The 15118-nt window shown below is 45.9% G+C and overlaps 1 protein-coding gene across 1 annotated transcript in view; it reads left to right on the top strand.

The window, feature by feature from the left end:
• GALNT13 (polypeptide N-acetylgalactosaminyltransferase 13) overlaps positions 1 to 15118 on the top strand; it is a 38330-nt gene that overhangs the window by 10854 nt on the left and 12358 nt on the right. The window contains exons 5-7 of the mRNA XM_027695848.1: positions 1637 to 1754; positions 7552 to 7732; positions 14770 to 14909. Coding sequence (XP_027551649.1) covers positions 1637 to 1754; positions 7552 to 7732; positions 14770 to 14909 — 439 coding nt within the window. The remainder of the gene's footprint in view (positions 1 to 1636; positions 1755 to 7551; positions 7733 to 14769; positions 14910 to 15118) is intronic.

Here is a 15118-nt window from a genome sequence, read left to right as displayed (position 1 = left end):
CACCCCAGAATCCAGTGTCACCCACCCCAGAATCCAGTGTCACCCACTGGGCTGTTGGGTTTGAAGCTGAGGATGGAAATGTGGCCGATCCTTGGTTCTTGATCAAGGATCCTTGATCCTTCCCTGGGAGGCTGGGAGACCCTGGCACAGGTTTTCCCCCTTCCTCTTCCCCCCTGTCATTTCTCCCTGTATTAAAAGGGTACAGAACTCAGGTACAGACACTTTAGGAACAAAGAGTCACTTTTTTTTCCCCTTTTACTCACTTCTCTGTGCACTGAGGTGTGAAAAGCCATTTTGGGCATTTCCAAGCTATTATCCTCCTCTCCCTGGAAGATGAAACGTTGGGAAACCAAAGGGAGAGCTGGGATTGGCAGCTCTGGGGCTGCTGCTGCTGCTTTTCTGGTGCAGCCCCTGCCCTGAACCAGAGTGTGTCCATTCCCCACAGTCCCCTTCCCTTCCCTGCATTATCTGCAGCAAATTACCCACATTACACAGTCCCTGTCTCACACAGGGTCCCTGAGAGCCCCTTCCAGGGCCTAAAGGGGCTCCAGGAGAGCTGGACAGGGACTGGGGACAAGGGATGGAGGGACAGGACACAGGGAATGGCTTCCCACTGCCAGAGGGCAGGGATAGATGGGATTTTGGGAAGGAATTCCTCCCTGGGAGGGTGGGGAGGCCCTGGCCCAGGTTGCCCAGAGAAGCTGTGGCTGCCCCTGGATCCCTGGAAGTGTCCAAGGCCAGGTTGGACGGGGCTTGGAGCAACCTGGGCTGGTGGAAGGTGTCCCTGCCCATGGCAGGGGATGAGCTTTAGGGTCCCTTCCCACCCAAAGCATTCCATGATTCCACGACACCTCGATGTGCCTGGAGGTCCTCCCCACCAAACCCCATGGATTTAGGAATGCTGAGAGCTCAGCAAACAGGGCTGGGACAGGTTTGGGCTGAACCTCCACCCTCTTTATCTGCACCCCCGAGCCTGTGTGTGGATATTTTGTAGGAGAGCTGGGATTTGGGGGGGTGTTGTTCCCTCCCTCAGAGCTGTGCTCCTGCCAGCTGGGGTGGGCATTCCTCGTGTCACTTGGGAAAACAGGGAAGTAGGACACCCTCACACAAAGGGAGCTGCACTCCGCTGGATTTGCCGGTTGTAAGGATTTATAATCCTGTTAGGAGAGATTAGGCCTGGTAATTTTATGCACATTTAGTCTCCTCTGAGGCAAAGCCGAGGCATTAAACTCCTCACTGAGCATTCCAGATGGGATTGGAGCTGCTGCTCTGCACGCAGAGGGCTGGGATTCCACCCACTTCACCACCACAGTGCTCCCAAATAATCCCTGGAAATGCAATTGGACGGGTAGGGAACGACCCGGAGCTGTGGCTGGGACGGGGCTCCCGTGGATTTTGGGGGAGAGCACAGAAAATAGAGCCAAATTGTCCTTTTATTCCTAGTGGCTTCTGTTCCAGCTGTGTGCCTAGAAATGCTGTGTAGGTAGTGAAATGTGCTGTAGTGTCGCTGCTCAATTCCACAGTGTCTCTCAAAAGGTATTTTTTCTTTTTTCTTTTCTTTTTCCCTTTTCTTTTTTTTTTGTTTTTGTTTTTGTTTTGTTTTGTTCTTTTCGTTTTTGTTTTTGTTTTCAACTAGGACCCCTACTATGGCTGGTGGCCTATTTTCTATTGACAGAAACTACTTTGAAGAGATAGGAACTTACGATGCAGGAATGGATATCTGGGGTGGCGAGAATCTTGAAATGTCTTTTAGGGTAATTGCTGTTTTCCTTCATTTTCTGTCCAAAACCCCCCACAAGTTGTGCTGTACCAGTTCCTACCCCACGCTCAGGGCACTCTTAGGTGGCTTAAATTTGAATTTCCGAGGATTTGGGGAACCACCTCCTTGCAATATTTCCACCCTTTTTACTGCATGAAATATTTTAATGCTCTTTGGGGGTTTTTATGCTTTCAAAATTATGTGTATTTTAGTAATTCCTTCTTACTAGAAACGAGGCTTCCCGTGAGCTGATGTTGATGACAAATATTGATGTAAATTTGTATATAAAGCAATATAAATATATGTTTTAACAGAAGTTTTGGAGGTTATGACATCATGAACTTCCAAGTTCTGACTGGGATTTTGGGGCTGTGTGAGGGAAATTCCCCATCCTGCAGAAAATCCCTGTGTTCCTGCTGGGATAGGTGTGTTCCCATGGCATGGATAACACCTCGGAGGGAAATGCATTTAATAACTGTCCTTTAGACAGAAAGGAAAGCTGGAAAATGGAGGCTTTGATGAGTTCTGGTTGGCAGGGATGTTGGAAATGGCTTTGAACTGCTCTGAGGGGGCACAATTTGCAGGAATTCTGGGCAATGACCCCCGGAATTCCTACATGGGACCCACAGCATGTCCTGGAGAGGCCCTTTGTCCCTTTTTTCTGTCTTTCCTGTCCAACCAGGACCATTTTCCACGGCAGAAACCCCTTTGAAGGTTTTTATGAAGGAGGTATTTCTAGAGGGGACCAACTGAGAATTTAAAAGCATTTTCAGGCCGTTTCTATCGACTTTATTCTTTGGCTTTGCAGTAAAATCGAAAGGTTGAGTTACTTCTGCTGAGCCTGGGTGTTTGAAATGAGTAATTTCAACGTTTTTTTGGTGTGTACACCCCTAAAATACTCCTGTGTAGGAGGTTGTTTTCCCTGCAGGCTGATTTCCCATGTTTTAGAGCAGCTCCCTGGAGCACAGGGTGACTGGCACTGCTTTAAAGCATCAAAAAATGTGCCTGTCCCAGATTAAATCACTGTGTTCTTGCTGTTCCTCGGGATTCCTGGAAAGTTCCCTGGCATTTGAAGATGAGAATTGCTGATGCACATCAAGCCCTGGCAGAGGGAACCTCGAGGCCTTTTGTTACTGCTGGAATTTGTCCCTTTTAGAGGCTTTTGTGGGACAGGTTTTGGGTCATTCCTGTGGAAAGGGCCTGTTCTTGTCAGGGAAATCTAAAATACTTCACTCTCCTTTGGGAAGAACAGTGAGTTTTCATCCTAAAAAAGATAATCCCTAAAAACCCCAACTGCAACACAAAGGGATAAACAAAGGGGTTTTGTTAAGGGTCTATATTGGAGAATATGGACATGGCAGGGGGGTGGAATTAAGATGAGTTTTAAGGTCCCTTCCACTCCAAACCATTTTGGGATTCTGGGATTCTATAAATACCTGGAATGACACAAAGCAGCCTGTGATCATTTATCCAGCTTCCAGCAAAGGGTAAAGAAATGCCTTAAATGGGATATTCCTAATTCCTGCTCTTGCTTGAATAATGTTCATATGTTTTGGGAAGCTTTTCCTGAGGAGCTGAGCAGTTTAATGGTGTTATTTTGTCTTCCCCTGGTGCTGTTCTGCTCTGGCTCTTGGCAGCTTGAATTCTATTCCATATTTCTCTCAGTAAGCCAGAGATGGGCTTAACTTCTATAAATTGAGTGAGAATACCAGCATAAGATCTTCATTTCAGCTTTGAATTATAAATCTTGGTCCCAAATGCGTGGAGGGACAGAGACCAACAATATCCGTGCTCTCCACAGAAATCCCAGGGGATAAAGGCAGGGCAGCAGCTCTGCCCTTGCTCTGATGAGCAGAATAGAAGAATATAATCAGAATAGAACAATATAAGACTATAATAAGAATATAATCAGAATATAAGAATATAATCAGAATATAAAATACTTTTTAAGGCCGAGGGGAGGGTAGCAAGGAGAGGAGACACGTGAATTTTGGGGCATGAATTTCATATTGGAGAAACATGGTTTTTTTTGTTTTCAGAAGATTTTCCCACTTAAATTTAAAGAACCATTGCCAGCCTGAAATATGTGCACGGCCTAAGAGAGGGCTTGGTGTTAAGAATAGAAATAAAATGAATAAAATGATGAATTTCCAGCCCTGGGATATTATCCCAAACCAATGCCATTATCCCAAACATCAGCATTGAAAGGATTTGCAGCCTTTTTAGGCCCCCAGAAATTTTGGGGAGGGCTCTGGAGCAGCCTCCACAGGGTATAATTTGATTATTTCTGGGCAAATCAATATTTTGTCTTTGTGCTGTGCTGCTGCTCGCTGCTGATTGCCCTGTAATGACTCCTTTATGGGATGTCTTTTAATAAAGGCAATTGGAAAAAAATAATAATAGTCCTGGCAGGAATCTCTTCCAGCTCTAAAGAGTCTGATTTAATAACGAAAACCTCATTTCTTCTTAAGTCTTATTTTTATTTATAGAATTCCTTAAGCATTTTTAATTTTCTGTTGTATTCTCTAAATGTTTTTTCCCAGTTGGAGAATGCCCTGAAAACTTGCTACTCAGAAAGGAGCTCGTGTGGCTTTGGGAAGGGTATTAAAAAATAATCTCTGCACCAGGAAAAAAAAGATTATTCTTTAGAATAATCCAAGTAGGCCAAAGCAGGGCTGGGGGAAGGAAATGTGTGCTCTGACAGGGGTAAGATGCTGCTTATTTGAGATTTCTGGCAGCTGTTGGAAGTGTAGAAGAGGACACAGAAATGTGGATTTCCTCAGGGATGTGACAAGTTCTTGGGCTCTAAAGTTTGTTTGACTGTTGTGGGAGTTCTTACAGGAACTGAGTAAGGGGCAGGGAGGGTTAATTCTCTTGTATCTTAGTGTGGTTCCAATTAAAAATCTTTCTTGATGGAAAAAACTGCTGGGCTGGAGCCCCTCTGCTCTGGAGCCAGGCTGGGAGAGCTGGGAATGTTCACCTGGAGAAGAGAAGGATCCAGGGAGAGCTGAGAGCCCCTTGCAGGGCCTAAAGGGGCTCCAGGAGAGCTGGAGAGGGACTGGGGACAAGGGATGGAGGGACAGGACACAGGAAATGGCTTCCCACTGCCAGAGGGCAGGGAGAGATGGGATATTGGGAAGGAATTGCTGGCTGGGAGGGTGGGGAGGCCCTGGCCCAGGTTGGGCAGAGAAGCTGTGGCTGCCCCTGGATCCCTGGAAGTGTCCAAGGCCAGGTTGGAGCAACCTGGGCTGGTGGAAGGTGTCCCTGCCCATGGCAGGGGATGGGACTGGGTGAGATTTAAGCCCAAACCATCCTGGAATTCTGTGGATGCCTTCCCAGGGGCAGCAGATCATTAACAGCAATCTCACCCTGCCCCTGTGGGAGGTCTCACCTCCAGCTGCAGAATTCCAGGTGCAGCAGAGCATTGGAACACATGGAAATTACCAGTTTTGTCCCAATCCCTCCTCTGGATTTTGGGATCCCAGGGCTGTGTGGGCTTAGTTGGCTCCCGGGGCTGGTTCGTGCCTGGGAGGTTATTTTGGAAGTACAGGGTGACATTGGAATTAATTCTGCATGCTGGGGAGTGGAATTTGGGGAATATAAATCCCTAATCACCTGGCAAGCAGATGGAAAAGCTCTCTGTGCTTTTCAGGATTCCTCAGCTGTGTGAGTGCATGAACTCATTGGAGGAGCAGAGTTTGCTCACAAATTCTACTTAAAAATGTACTTGTGTGGTTGCATTTTTCCCTTTCTTTGGGTTGAATTAATTTTTTCTATGTCAAGATTCTTAGGATTCTCTAGGGAAAATATTCAAGATATACCAGTCCAGTTGATTTCACTAGAGAGATTTTTGGTATTAGGTTTCTGAGGGTATTTTTCTCCTGTTTATTACTTACACATCATGCATTCCAGAGCCTGTGGGTTGAACAGATCCCTGAAATCCCACAGTCCTTCGCCAGGATAGGAATTTGTGGAAAGCAGTCGGGATGTTCCTGGAGCTGTTTTTATATTGGGGGTTTATCATCATATGGGAGGGGGGAGTTTTGATGTTGGTCCAGATCCCCCAAACACCCTGTTTTGGGAATTCCCAAACCCTCCAAAGTGCTCCAAAGTGCCTTTCCCTTCCTGGATCCTGCCCAGGGTTCCACCCCCTGGACCATCCCATCTGCCAGCAGCAGTGACATTATCCCAGACAAATGCCATTATCCCAAACATAAGCATTGAAAGGGTTTGCAGCCCTTTTAGGCCCTTTTACATGGGAGCATCCAGGAAGGTTGATTTGTTCAGGTTTCCTAAATAATATTGAAAAAAGTCTTTTTTATAGGAAGAGGGTGCAGGTTCATTCCCACTCCTGTTCCAGCTGTTCCAGGGAGCAGATTGCACCCAGGAGAGCCAAAAATGCGTTTTCCAAGTGTCCAGGAACAGATATTTTTACAAAGGGTGGCATAGGAGGAACTTCCTGCCAGGGAGAGCAGCAGAACTGGTGGGGAAGTTGTGGGTCCCCCTCCCTGAGCTGCCCAGTTCCTCCCAGTTGCTTTGTGAGCACACCAGTTGTGTGTATTTTGGGTTTATCCCGTGCTCCCTTTGGGGCTGTTTGTGTTCCCTGGGATCCATCAGGTCCCCCCTGAGCAGCCAAACCCGGGGTGTTAAAAACAGGGGTAGTGGGATGTTGTCCTTGCTGATCCCACAGAGCCACGTCACTCCTCATGCTAATGGAATTAGGGAAAGGAGGGAGCCCTAATTAAATCAAATCTGCATTAGGTTGCCATGGTAACTCAGGGCTGTGTCAAGGAGCTCTAATTACAAGGCTTCATCAGTGTTCCTGTTCAAACCACCCAATGGCTCCTAAACTTGGTGGTTTGTCACCAGGAGGGGACTGGTAATAAAGAATTAAATTATACATACATATATATATACTTACACACATATTTTTATATATATATATAAGTATAATAGATATAATATAAATATTATATACAATGTAAACATTATGTATTTTATATATAATGCATAGTATATAGCATAAATATTTTATATTATTATTGCATATTATGTTCTCATGTAATATGTGTAATATATGTATAATATGTGTAACATAATATATATTATATATATAATTGTATGTAACATATAATTATATAAATATTATATATACTATATATTATACATAATTATATAATATAAAATATAATAAAATTATATATAGTATATAATTATATATAATATATAACTATATATAATATATAAATATATATAATTATATATAAAACTTATATATAATATATAAATATATATGATATATAAAAAATATATAATATATAGTTTTATATATAAGATATAAATATATAATTATATATAAAATATATAATTATATATACTATATAGTTTTATATATAATATATAAGTATACATAATTATATATATAATTAAATGTGCAATTATATATATAATATATATAAATATATATAAATTTTTTGTATCTGTAACGTTCTTCCCTGTTTCTTTAAACATGAAATCCCACAAAATCCATACCCTGCATTAACCCCTTAGGGTCTGACCCCTTTCTCAGTGGGATGAGGTCAGACAGCCAAGTGACCCATTCCCCCCAGCTCCCCCCTCACAGTTAAATCTCCCCCATTTCGCTGCCATCCAGAGCTGTACCCCCGAAATTCCCATAAAACCTTCCCTTAAAATTCCCAGGGAGATAAGTGGGGGGCCACGTGCTGCCCTTGCTGTGGGTGCCCCCCATGGCGGGGGTTCCTTTGACCCGGGTCTCCCCCTTTTCCCCTCAGGTGTGGCAGTGCGGGGGCTCCCTGGAGATCGTCACCTGCTCCCATGTGGGCCACGTGTTCCGCAAGGCCACCCCCTACACCTTCCCAGGGGGCACCGGCCACGTCATCAACAAGAACAACCGCAGGCTGGCCGAGGTGTGGATGGACGAGTTCAAGGACTTCTTCTACATCATCTCCCCTGGTAGGGCAGTGTTCCCTCAGCGTTGTTCCCTCAGCGTTGTTCCCTCACAGCGTTGTTCCCTCAGCATCATTCCCTCAGCGTTGTTCCCTCAACATTGTTCCCTCAGCATCGTTTCCTCAGCATCATTCCCTCGGCATCATTCCCTCAGCGTTGTTCCCTCAGCGTTTTTCCCTCGGCATTGTCCCCTCAGCATTCTGGTCTGGGGAGCTGGGAAGGGGCGGTGTGAGGGAGGTGTGGATGGATGAGTTCAAGGACTTCTTCTACATCATCTCCCCGGGTAGGGCAGCGTTCCCTCAGCATTGTTCCCTCGGCATCATTCCCTCGGCATCATTCCCTCGGCATTGTTCCCTTGGCATTGTTCCCTCAGCAGTGTTCCCTCAGTATTGTTCCCTCGGCATTGTCCCCTCAGCGTTGTCCCCTCAGCGTTGTTCCCTCAGCATCCTTCCCTCAGCATCCTTCCCTCAGCATTGCCCCCTCAGCGTTGTTCCCTCACAGCGTTGTTCCCTCAGCATTGTCCCCTCGGCATTTTTCCCTCAGCGTTCCGGTCTGGGGAGCTGGGAAGGGGAGGTGTCAGGGAGGTGTGGATGTGTCGAGGAGTCATGGAATGGTTTGGGTGGGAAAAGCCCTCTTAGATCCTCCAGTCCAACCATTCCCCAGCACTGCTCGGGCCACCACTGACCCCTGTCCCCAAGTGACACATCACCATGGATTTTAAATCCCTCCAGGGCTGGGCATTCCAAACCTCCCTGGGCAGCCCCTGCCAAGGCCTCACCACCCTTTCCAGGAGGAAATTCCTGCTGATGTCCAACCTGAGCCTCCCCTGGCACAGCCTGAGGCCGTTCCCTCTCCTCCTGTCCCTTGTTCCCTGGGAGCAGAGCCCGACCCCCCCCGGCTCCCCCCTCCTGTCAGGGGGTTGCAGAGCCAGAAGGTCCCCCCTGAGCCTCCTTTGCTCCAGGATGAGCCCCCCCAGCTCCCTCAGCCCCTCCTGCTGCTCCAGACCCTTCCCTGGACACGCTCCAGCCCCTCCATGTCAAACCCTCTGTGTTCTGTTCCCAAAGAAAACCATGTTAGTTAAGGCCCCTCCTCTCCTGCAGTTCACAGGGTTTTTTTGGAATGTTGTTCCCATAATGTTCATTTGCAGCCAAGCAGGGAAGGTCTCTGACCCAGAGTTGGACCAGGTTATCCCTAAAATCCCTGAAGGTCCCTGGGCAGGATGTCGGTGGGAGAGGCAGCAGAGATGCTCTGGGTCATGGAAAGCAGGAGCCCTTGGGAGCTCAATCCTAAGTGCCAGGAATTCCTATCAGGAATTCCCTTCTCTGCAGGTGGTGGAGAGCAGCCATGGAGTGTGGAAGTGATTGTTGCTGTTTTATTGTGTGCTCTGGGATAATTTCCCCATTTTTCCGTCTTTAAAGCTCCTTCCAATTGAAATTCTGGCGCAGCAGAGTCAGTTTAGATTTTCAGTGTCACCAAGAAGCAAATAATACCTGTGGGAGTTTTTAATTTCATCTCCTCTGTTGCAACTCAGCTCATTCCAGCTGCTGTCCTGCTTTTTTTCCACAAGCTGTTTCGGGACTTGGATTTTTCCAGGGGTTCAGGACATCTCAGCCAACACTCAGGTGCCAGGATTTAATCCCAGGCTGGGAATCACTCTGGGTTTGTGCTCCTCTTATCCCATGTGTCCTGTGGCTGCTCAGAAAACATTCTGGATCCATCCTGGAAAACCTTTAGGAAGGGGAAAAAAAATTAGAGCACCCTAAAAATAACTATGCACATCTTAAGTGCCCTGTTAGTGGTGTAAAAAAGGTATTTATGTGTCTATACCTTAGAGATACATTAAATATAGAGCTGGAGAGGGACTTGGGACAGGGGCCTGGTCTTTCTGTGAGGAAAAACCACCATTCCCTTCTGAAACGAGCCCAAATCAGCTGAAATTTGGTGCTTCTGAACGTGCCCTCTCATCTTTACAGTCACACATTCCCATGTTTGCCCAAGGTTTTGATACAAAATTCCAACAGAGAACCCCTGGTCACGATTTCATTGAAAGAAAAGGGTGAAATCAGGTCAATAAAAGTGGTGTTGGCAGGACAAGGTTTGTGGAATTCAAAATTTCCTGCCTGTGGCACAGGAAAAAGCTTTGGTATAGGTGGTCTTGGTATTTTCTGCTCTCTTTTGAAGTTATTTATTAATGTGCTGTATTAATTGAGAGATAAAATGAGATAATGATGTTGCCCAGGATTAAGAAGCAAATGGAGGAGAAAATATTTAGAAAACAAAATTATCATTTTAACTGAAAATTCTCCATAAAAATGCATGGGAAATAGTAGATTTTTTTTTTTAAATAGGTCATTCCTAAAGATCAGAAATTGTTCCCAGTATTTTTAATCTGCTTTTTTACCCTTTTCCCTTCATTTATTAATCAAAAAAAGGGGAGATCTCTGCATAATTCTGCTTGAGAACAAAGCAAGTTGCATGTTAGTAATTAGGTCTCTGAAGCTGTTATCCATCAGCACAGACTCATCTTCCCACTCCTCCCCTGGGATCTGATTAATTGGATTCCTCAGTTGATATCCCAGGAGAGAGAGGAGCCAATGGTTCTTCACAGTGAAGTGTGTTAAATATCTCTCTCAGCATAATTAGGGTGCACACCTAATAATTGTATTCCAGATTAAAATCTGATCAATAGAGTTGTTTGTAAAAACAGAACAGTGCTGAAGAGGAGCCCATCTGAAATTTTTGGGGGTCTTGCACATATTTTAAACTGGTGCCTTCCCTTATCCTTGTGTGTGGGTAAGAAAAAAACTCTTTATTTCTGGGAGCCTTGAATGTGGCCATGGATGTGTTGCCTGTTTGTTGCCACCTGCTGAGATGAGTCAGGAACTAGAATTTTTAATAAATCCAACCTAGATTTAAAAAAAAAAGGGAAAAAAATTCCCAAAATATCCCTGCAGTGAGGAACACTTGTCTGTTTGGTTTAGGGTAACACTGCACTGACAGGGAGCTTTGGGTTTTCCTTGGAGCCTGGCTCAGAGCTGCAGCTCCAGCCACGAGCCAAATCATTCAGGAGGGCTTAAAAAACCCTCAGAAACGCTGGATACACTCGAATGGGATTAAAATGAAAGGAAAGAAAGGCAGTGGAGGAATTTGCTCTGTAAAACAGGAGCTGGTGTGTGGCCCTGGCCCAGTTGGATCAGTGGTTGGAGCCAGGGCTCATTTGGGATGAGATTAAAATGGTCCTGGGAGGTGGGAATGGGAGGGATTTCCCTCCTAAATTTGTTTGGGATGAGATTAAAATGGTCCTGGGAGGTGGGAATGGGAGGGATTTCCCTCCTAAATTCATTTGGGATGAGATTAAAATGGTCCTGGGAGGTAGGAATGGGAGGGATTTCCCTCCTAAATCAGGACAACCCGTTGCAATTGTCTGACTGCACAAAGGTTTTTTCCCTGTTTGCTTGGGAAGGCCCCATGCCCAGAGGGGAGTGGAAATCCCCATCCCAGAGCTGCAAAAGAACATATTCCTTTATTTTCAGCAATTCTCTCTCCTTCCCCCCATGCCAGGCTTTTATTGGCATCTCTACCAAGGTGTCCATTTCTTTCATTAACAGCAGCTAATCTGTGGAATTAGCAGTCAGCTTGCCACTGGTTTGACTTTAAGTCATTAAATGAGCAATGGAAATGATGGGGATCCACAGCCCAGGGTCACACTCCAGGTGCTTCTGTGCTCTTATCCCAACTTTCCGTGGAGCTGCTCCAGGACTGGAGCCCCTCTGCTCTGGAGCCAGGCTGGGAGAGCTGGGGGGGTTCCCCTGGAGAAGAGGAGGCTCCAGGGAGAGCTGAGAGCCCCTTGCAGGGCCTAAAGGGGCTCCAGGAGAGCTGGAGAGGGACTGGGGACAAGGGATGGAGGGACAGGACACAGGGAATGTCTTCCCACTGCCAGAGGGCAGGGAGAGATGGGATATTGGGAAGGAATTGCTGGCTGGGAGGGTGGGGAGGCCCTGGCCCAGGTTGGGCAGAGAAGCTGTGGCTGCCCCTGGATCCCTGGAAGTGTCCAAGGCCAGGTTGGATGGGGCTTGGAGCAACCTGGGCTGGTGGAAGGTGTCCCTGCCCATGGCAGGGGGTGGCACTGGATGGGCTTTAAGGTCCCTTCCAGCCCAAACCATTCCATGATTCCATGATTAACTCTCTCCCTTAAAGGGCACTCCTTGGATGAGGAGCTGGTGATCCAGGTGTTCAGAGCTGAGCTCCAGCCAGATGTGCACAGAGTGACTTCTCTGCTCACATTGTTTTCCCTTTGAATCCACTGAAAATCCCCATATTCAGTAAAACAACCACTTTCTCCCAGGCTTTTCCAGCCACCAGACTGTGGCAAACCTCTCACATGGATTAAGTTTTCCAGGTGTTACTCTTACATAAATAAAACTATTCTCAGTTCTTCTATTTCATTCCATTTTTCTCCATCTTTACCAACATGAATTAATATCTCCTTGCTCAGCAATGGCACCTTTTGCCACATTTGGAGCTGTGCCCTTGTCTGCCCGTTTTCAGGATATGCCTGTTAGGGGAGGAAAAAAAATCAGGTGTAATACAAGCCAGCAACCATTTAATTTGTGCTGCAAACACATCTGCTGCTCCCTGGAAACAATCTGCTGCCTCCCTGAGATATTTTAAATCCCTTTTTTCTGCAGCTTCCCCTGGTGTTTCATTCCTTTGTTGCACCCAAGGACGTTTTCCTTAACGTTTCCTTATTTAAAGTGGGAGCAGACTTGAGTCATTCCTTATTTTTATGTTTCCTGTGAGTCCCATCGATTATTCAGCAAGTGGGGACAATAAATAGGGATTGATTTATAATGGCCTGGCTGTAAATGGAGCAGGAGGGAATAGAGAGGGTTGCTGGGATCCATATAGATGAGGTCCTTGCTTGGAGACAGAGCAGGGGGTGTGCAAGTTGGTGCAAGATGAGGAGAATATATATAGATATATATAGATAAATATATAAATATTTATAGATATAATATAGATATATAGGTAAATATATAAATATATATTTATATAGATATATAAAAATACTTATAGATATAATATAGATATATAGATAAAAATATAAATAAATAAATATTTATATATATAAATATAGATAGATATAGATATAGATAAATATATAAAATAAAGGAGCTTTGGGGTCAGGGAATATGCATTTAGGAAAGAAAGGGAAGACACTTGTAAGAGAAAGGGAGGTGATGCCCAGTGCCAAACACACCAAAGTCTCCCCATCTCAGCATCTGTTAAAATGGAAAACCAGAATTTATTTTGCTGGAGTTTGTTTAATTACAGAAATTGAAGTGTGAAGTTGAGTGGGATTGAGTGGGAAAGGGTTTGTTGGTTTTTCTATCCAGGAATTTCAGGGCTGAACCTGAATGGAAGGTGGGAATGGAAATCCCTGGGAGCACTGGGAAGTGAAATGGAAACAAGGTGTTGGTTGAATCCCAGGGGTGTTTTCCCTGAGAGCTGGTGGTTCTGGGCTGGTTTGGAACTGGAACCTTTGGGTCCTTTTGGGGTGAATAAAGAAGGACACACAAAGCAAGGGAACAGCCCTGAGGTGTTGCCACTCCGTGGGAGCCCAGGTTTGGTGCTGAGGGGGTTCAGTTCTTGTAATTTAAATCAGTGACTGTGTAATTGCCATTGGGAAAACTAAAATATTAACTAACAGCTGACCTTTAGATGCTTTTCTCCTCCTGAACAGTCCAGTGGAACTCTGGGATCAATCCCCTTGCTTGCAGAGCAGCTGATAAATTACCTCTGTTTCTTTGGGGGGAAAAGTATAAAAATCCTGTAATTCTTTGAGACTTGGATAAAACCTCCCCAAGCCCCTCCCTGTTCAGAAGATGCCCTTGGAGCTGCAGATTCCACTGCTGTTCATCACCTCCAGCAGCTCTGCTTGAGGACAGCACCTGGATTTCACCTGGATTTGATTTCCCTTCGCTCCTCCACCACCCCAGAAGTCTTTGTGATTTAATTTCTCTCTCTGAGTTATGCTTGAGTGTTTCATTGGAATATTTCCACTCCCTGAAGTTTGTCATTTCATGCTTCCCCAGAGCCTGAGCAGGTGCCACTTAAATTCCCTGGCACCAGGCAAGAACGTGGGGCTCCTGAGGAGTTTTTGCTGCTGGAGCATCAGTTGCTCCTGGCCATTGTCATCAGGATGAAGTGCTTCCAGGAGCACTTGGATTTAGCCTGGAGCAAGAACTGGCAGCTGTATTTCAGTTAATTATCCAGAATTACATCATCTCCTACAATTACACAGCGATACACAAACCTGGTTTGTCAGAGATGTAACCAGCAAATATTCGAAATGTGGGCGTGAGTAGGGATCCAAAATCAGTGTTTTGGGTAGTAATGGACAGTTTTACTAGGGTTTGTGCTGAATTTCTCTAAAAATTGCCATCACCTTGTTCTTTGAGGTGTGATTTCCTGACAGAATATTCTGCTACCCTTGGAGCTTCACTTGTGTGACAGTTTCAAAGTAAGAGCCATAAATAGTGGGAAGTAGAAGATGAAGGAAATGCAGGATGGATTTCAGAGATAAATCCAGGAGTGTTGTCCAAACTGTTCCAGATGAGGGCTGGGAGTTGCTGCTGCTTTGCCAGCCCTGGTTGCCCACAGCTCTCGTCCAGAATGAGATTTAACTGGGCTACAGGGAATTTTTGACTTGCTTTTGGTTCACTTGGAAGTGTCCAAGGCCAGGTTGGACGGGGCTTGGAGCAACCTGGGCTGGTGGAAGGTGTCCCTGCCCATGGAAGGGGAATGGAACGAGAGGAGCTTTAAGGTCGCTCTCAACCCAAACCATTCCATGATTGTGGGATGATTTAATTTTATATAATGATTTAATTTTGTATAATCCTTAGTGAGGCTGATGTCCCTCCCATCCCACTGCACCCCAATCCCAGCACGTGGACACGGATAACTGGGAGCTGGTGCCGGCTGGAGGTGGCTCTGGGATGGTCCAAAGGGGATTTTGCTCAGCTCTTCTCTCGCCATTCCAGGTGTGGTGAAGGTGGATTATGGAGACGTGTCCGTCAGGAAGGCCCTGAGGGAAAGCCTCAAGTGCAAACCCTTCTCCTGGTACCTGGAGAACATCTACCCTGACTCCCAGATCCCGCGGCGCTACTACTCCCTGGGAGAGGTACGGGATGGGCACGGGGATACAGGAAACTGGGAATGCGGGGAACCAGGAGTGCAGGAAACAGGGATACAGGGAACCAGGAGTGCAGGAAACAAGGAATGCAGGGAGCCAGGACTGCAGGGAACAAGGAATGCAGGGAGCCAGGAGTACAGGAAACAAGGAATGCAGGGAACCAGGAGTGCAGGAAACAAGGGATTCAGGGAGCCAGG

Source organism: Neopelma chrysocephalum, unplaced genomic scaffold, assembly GCF_003984885.1.
Source record: "Neopelma chrysocephalum unplaced genomic scaffold, ASM398488v2 Primary Assembly neopelma1_103b, whole genome shotgun sequence".
In the NCBI taxonomy this organism is placed as follows: Eukaryota; Metazoa; Chordata; class Aves; order Passeriformes; family Pipridae; genus Neopelma; species Neopelma chrysocephalum.
The sequence above is the reverse complement of the archived record's forward strand: the minus strand, read 5'-3'. Positions and strand labels throughout refer to the sequence as shown.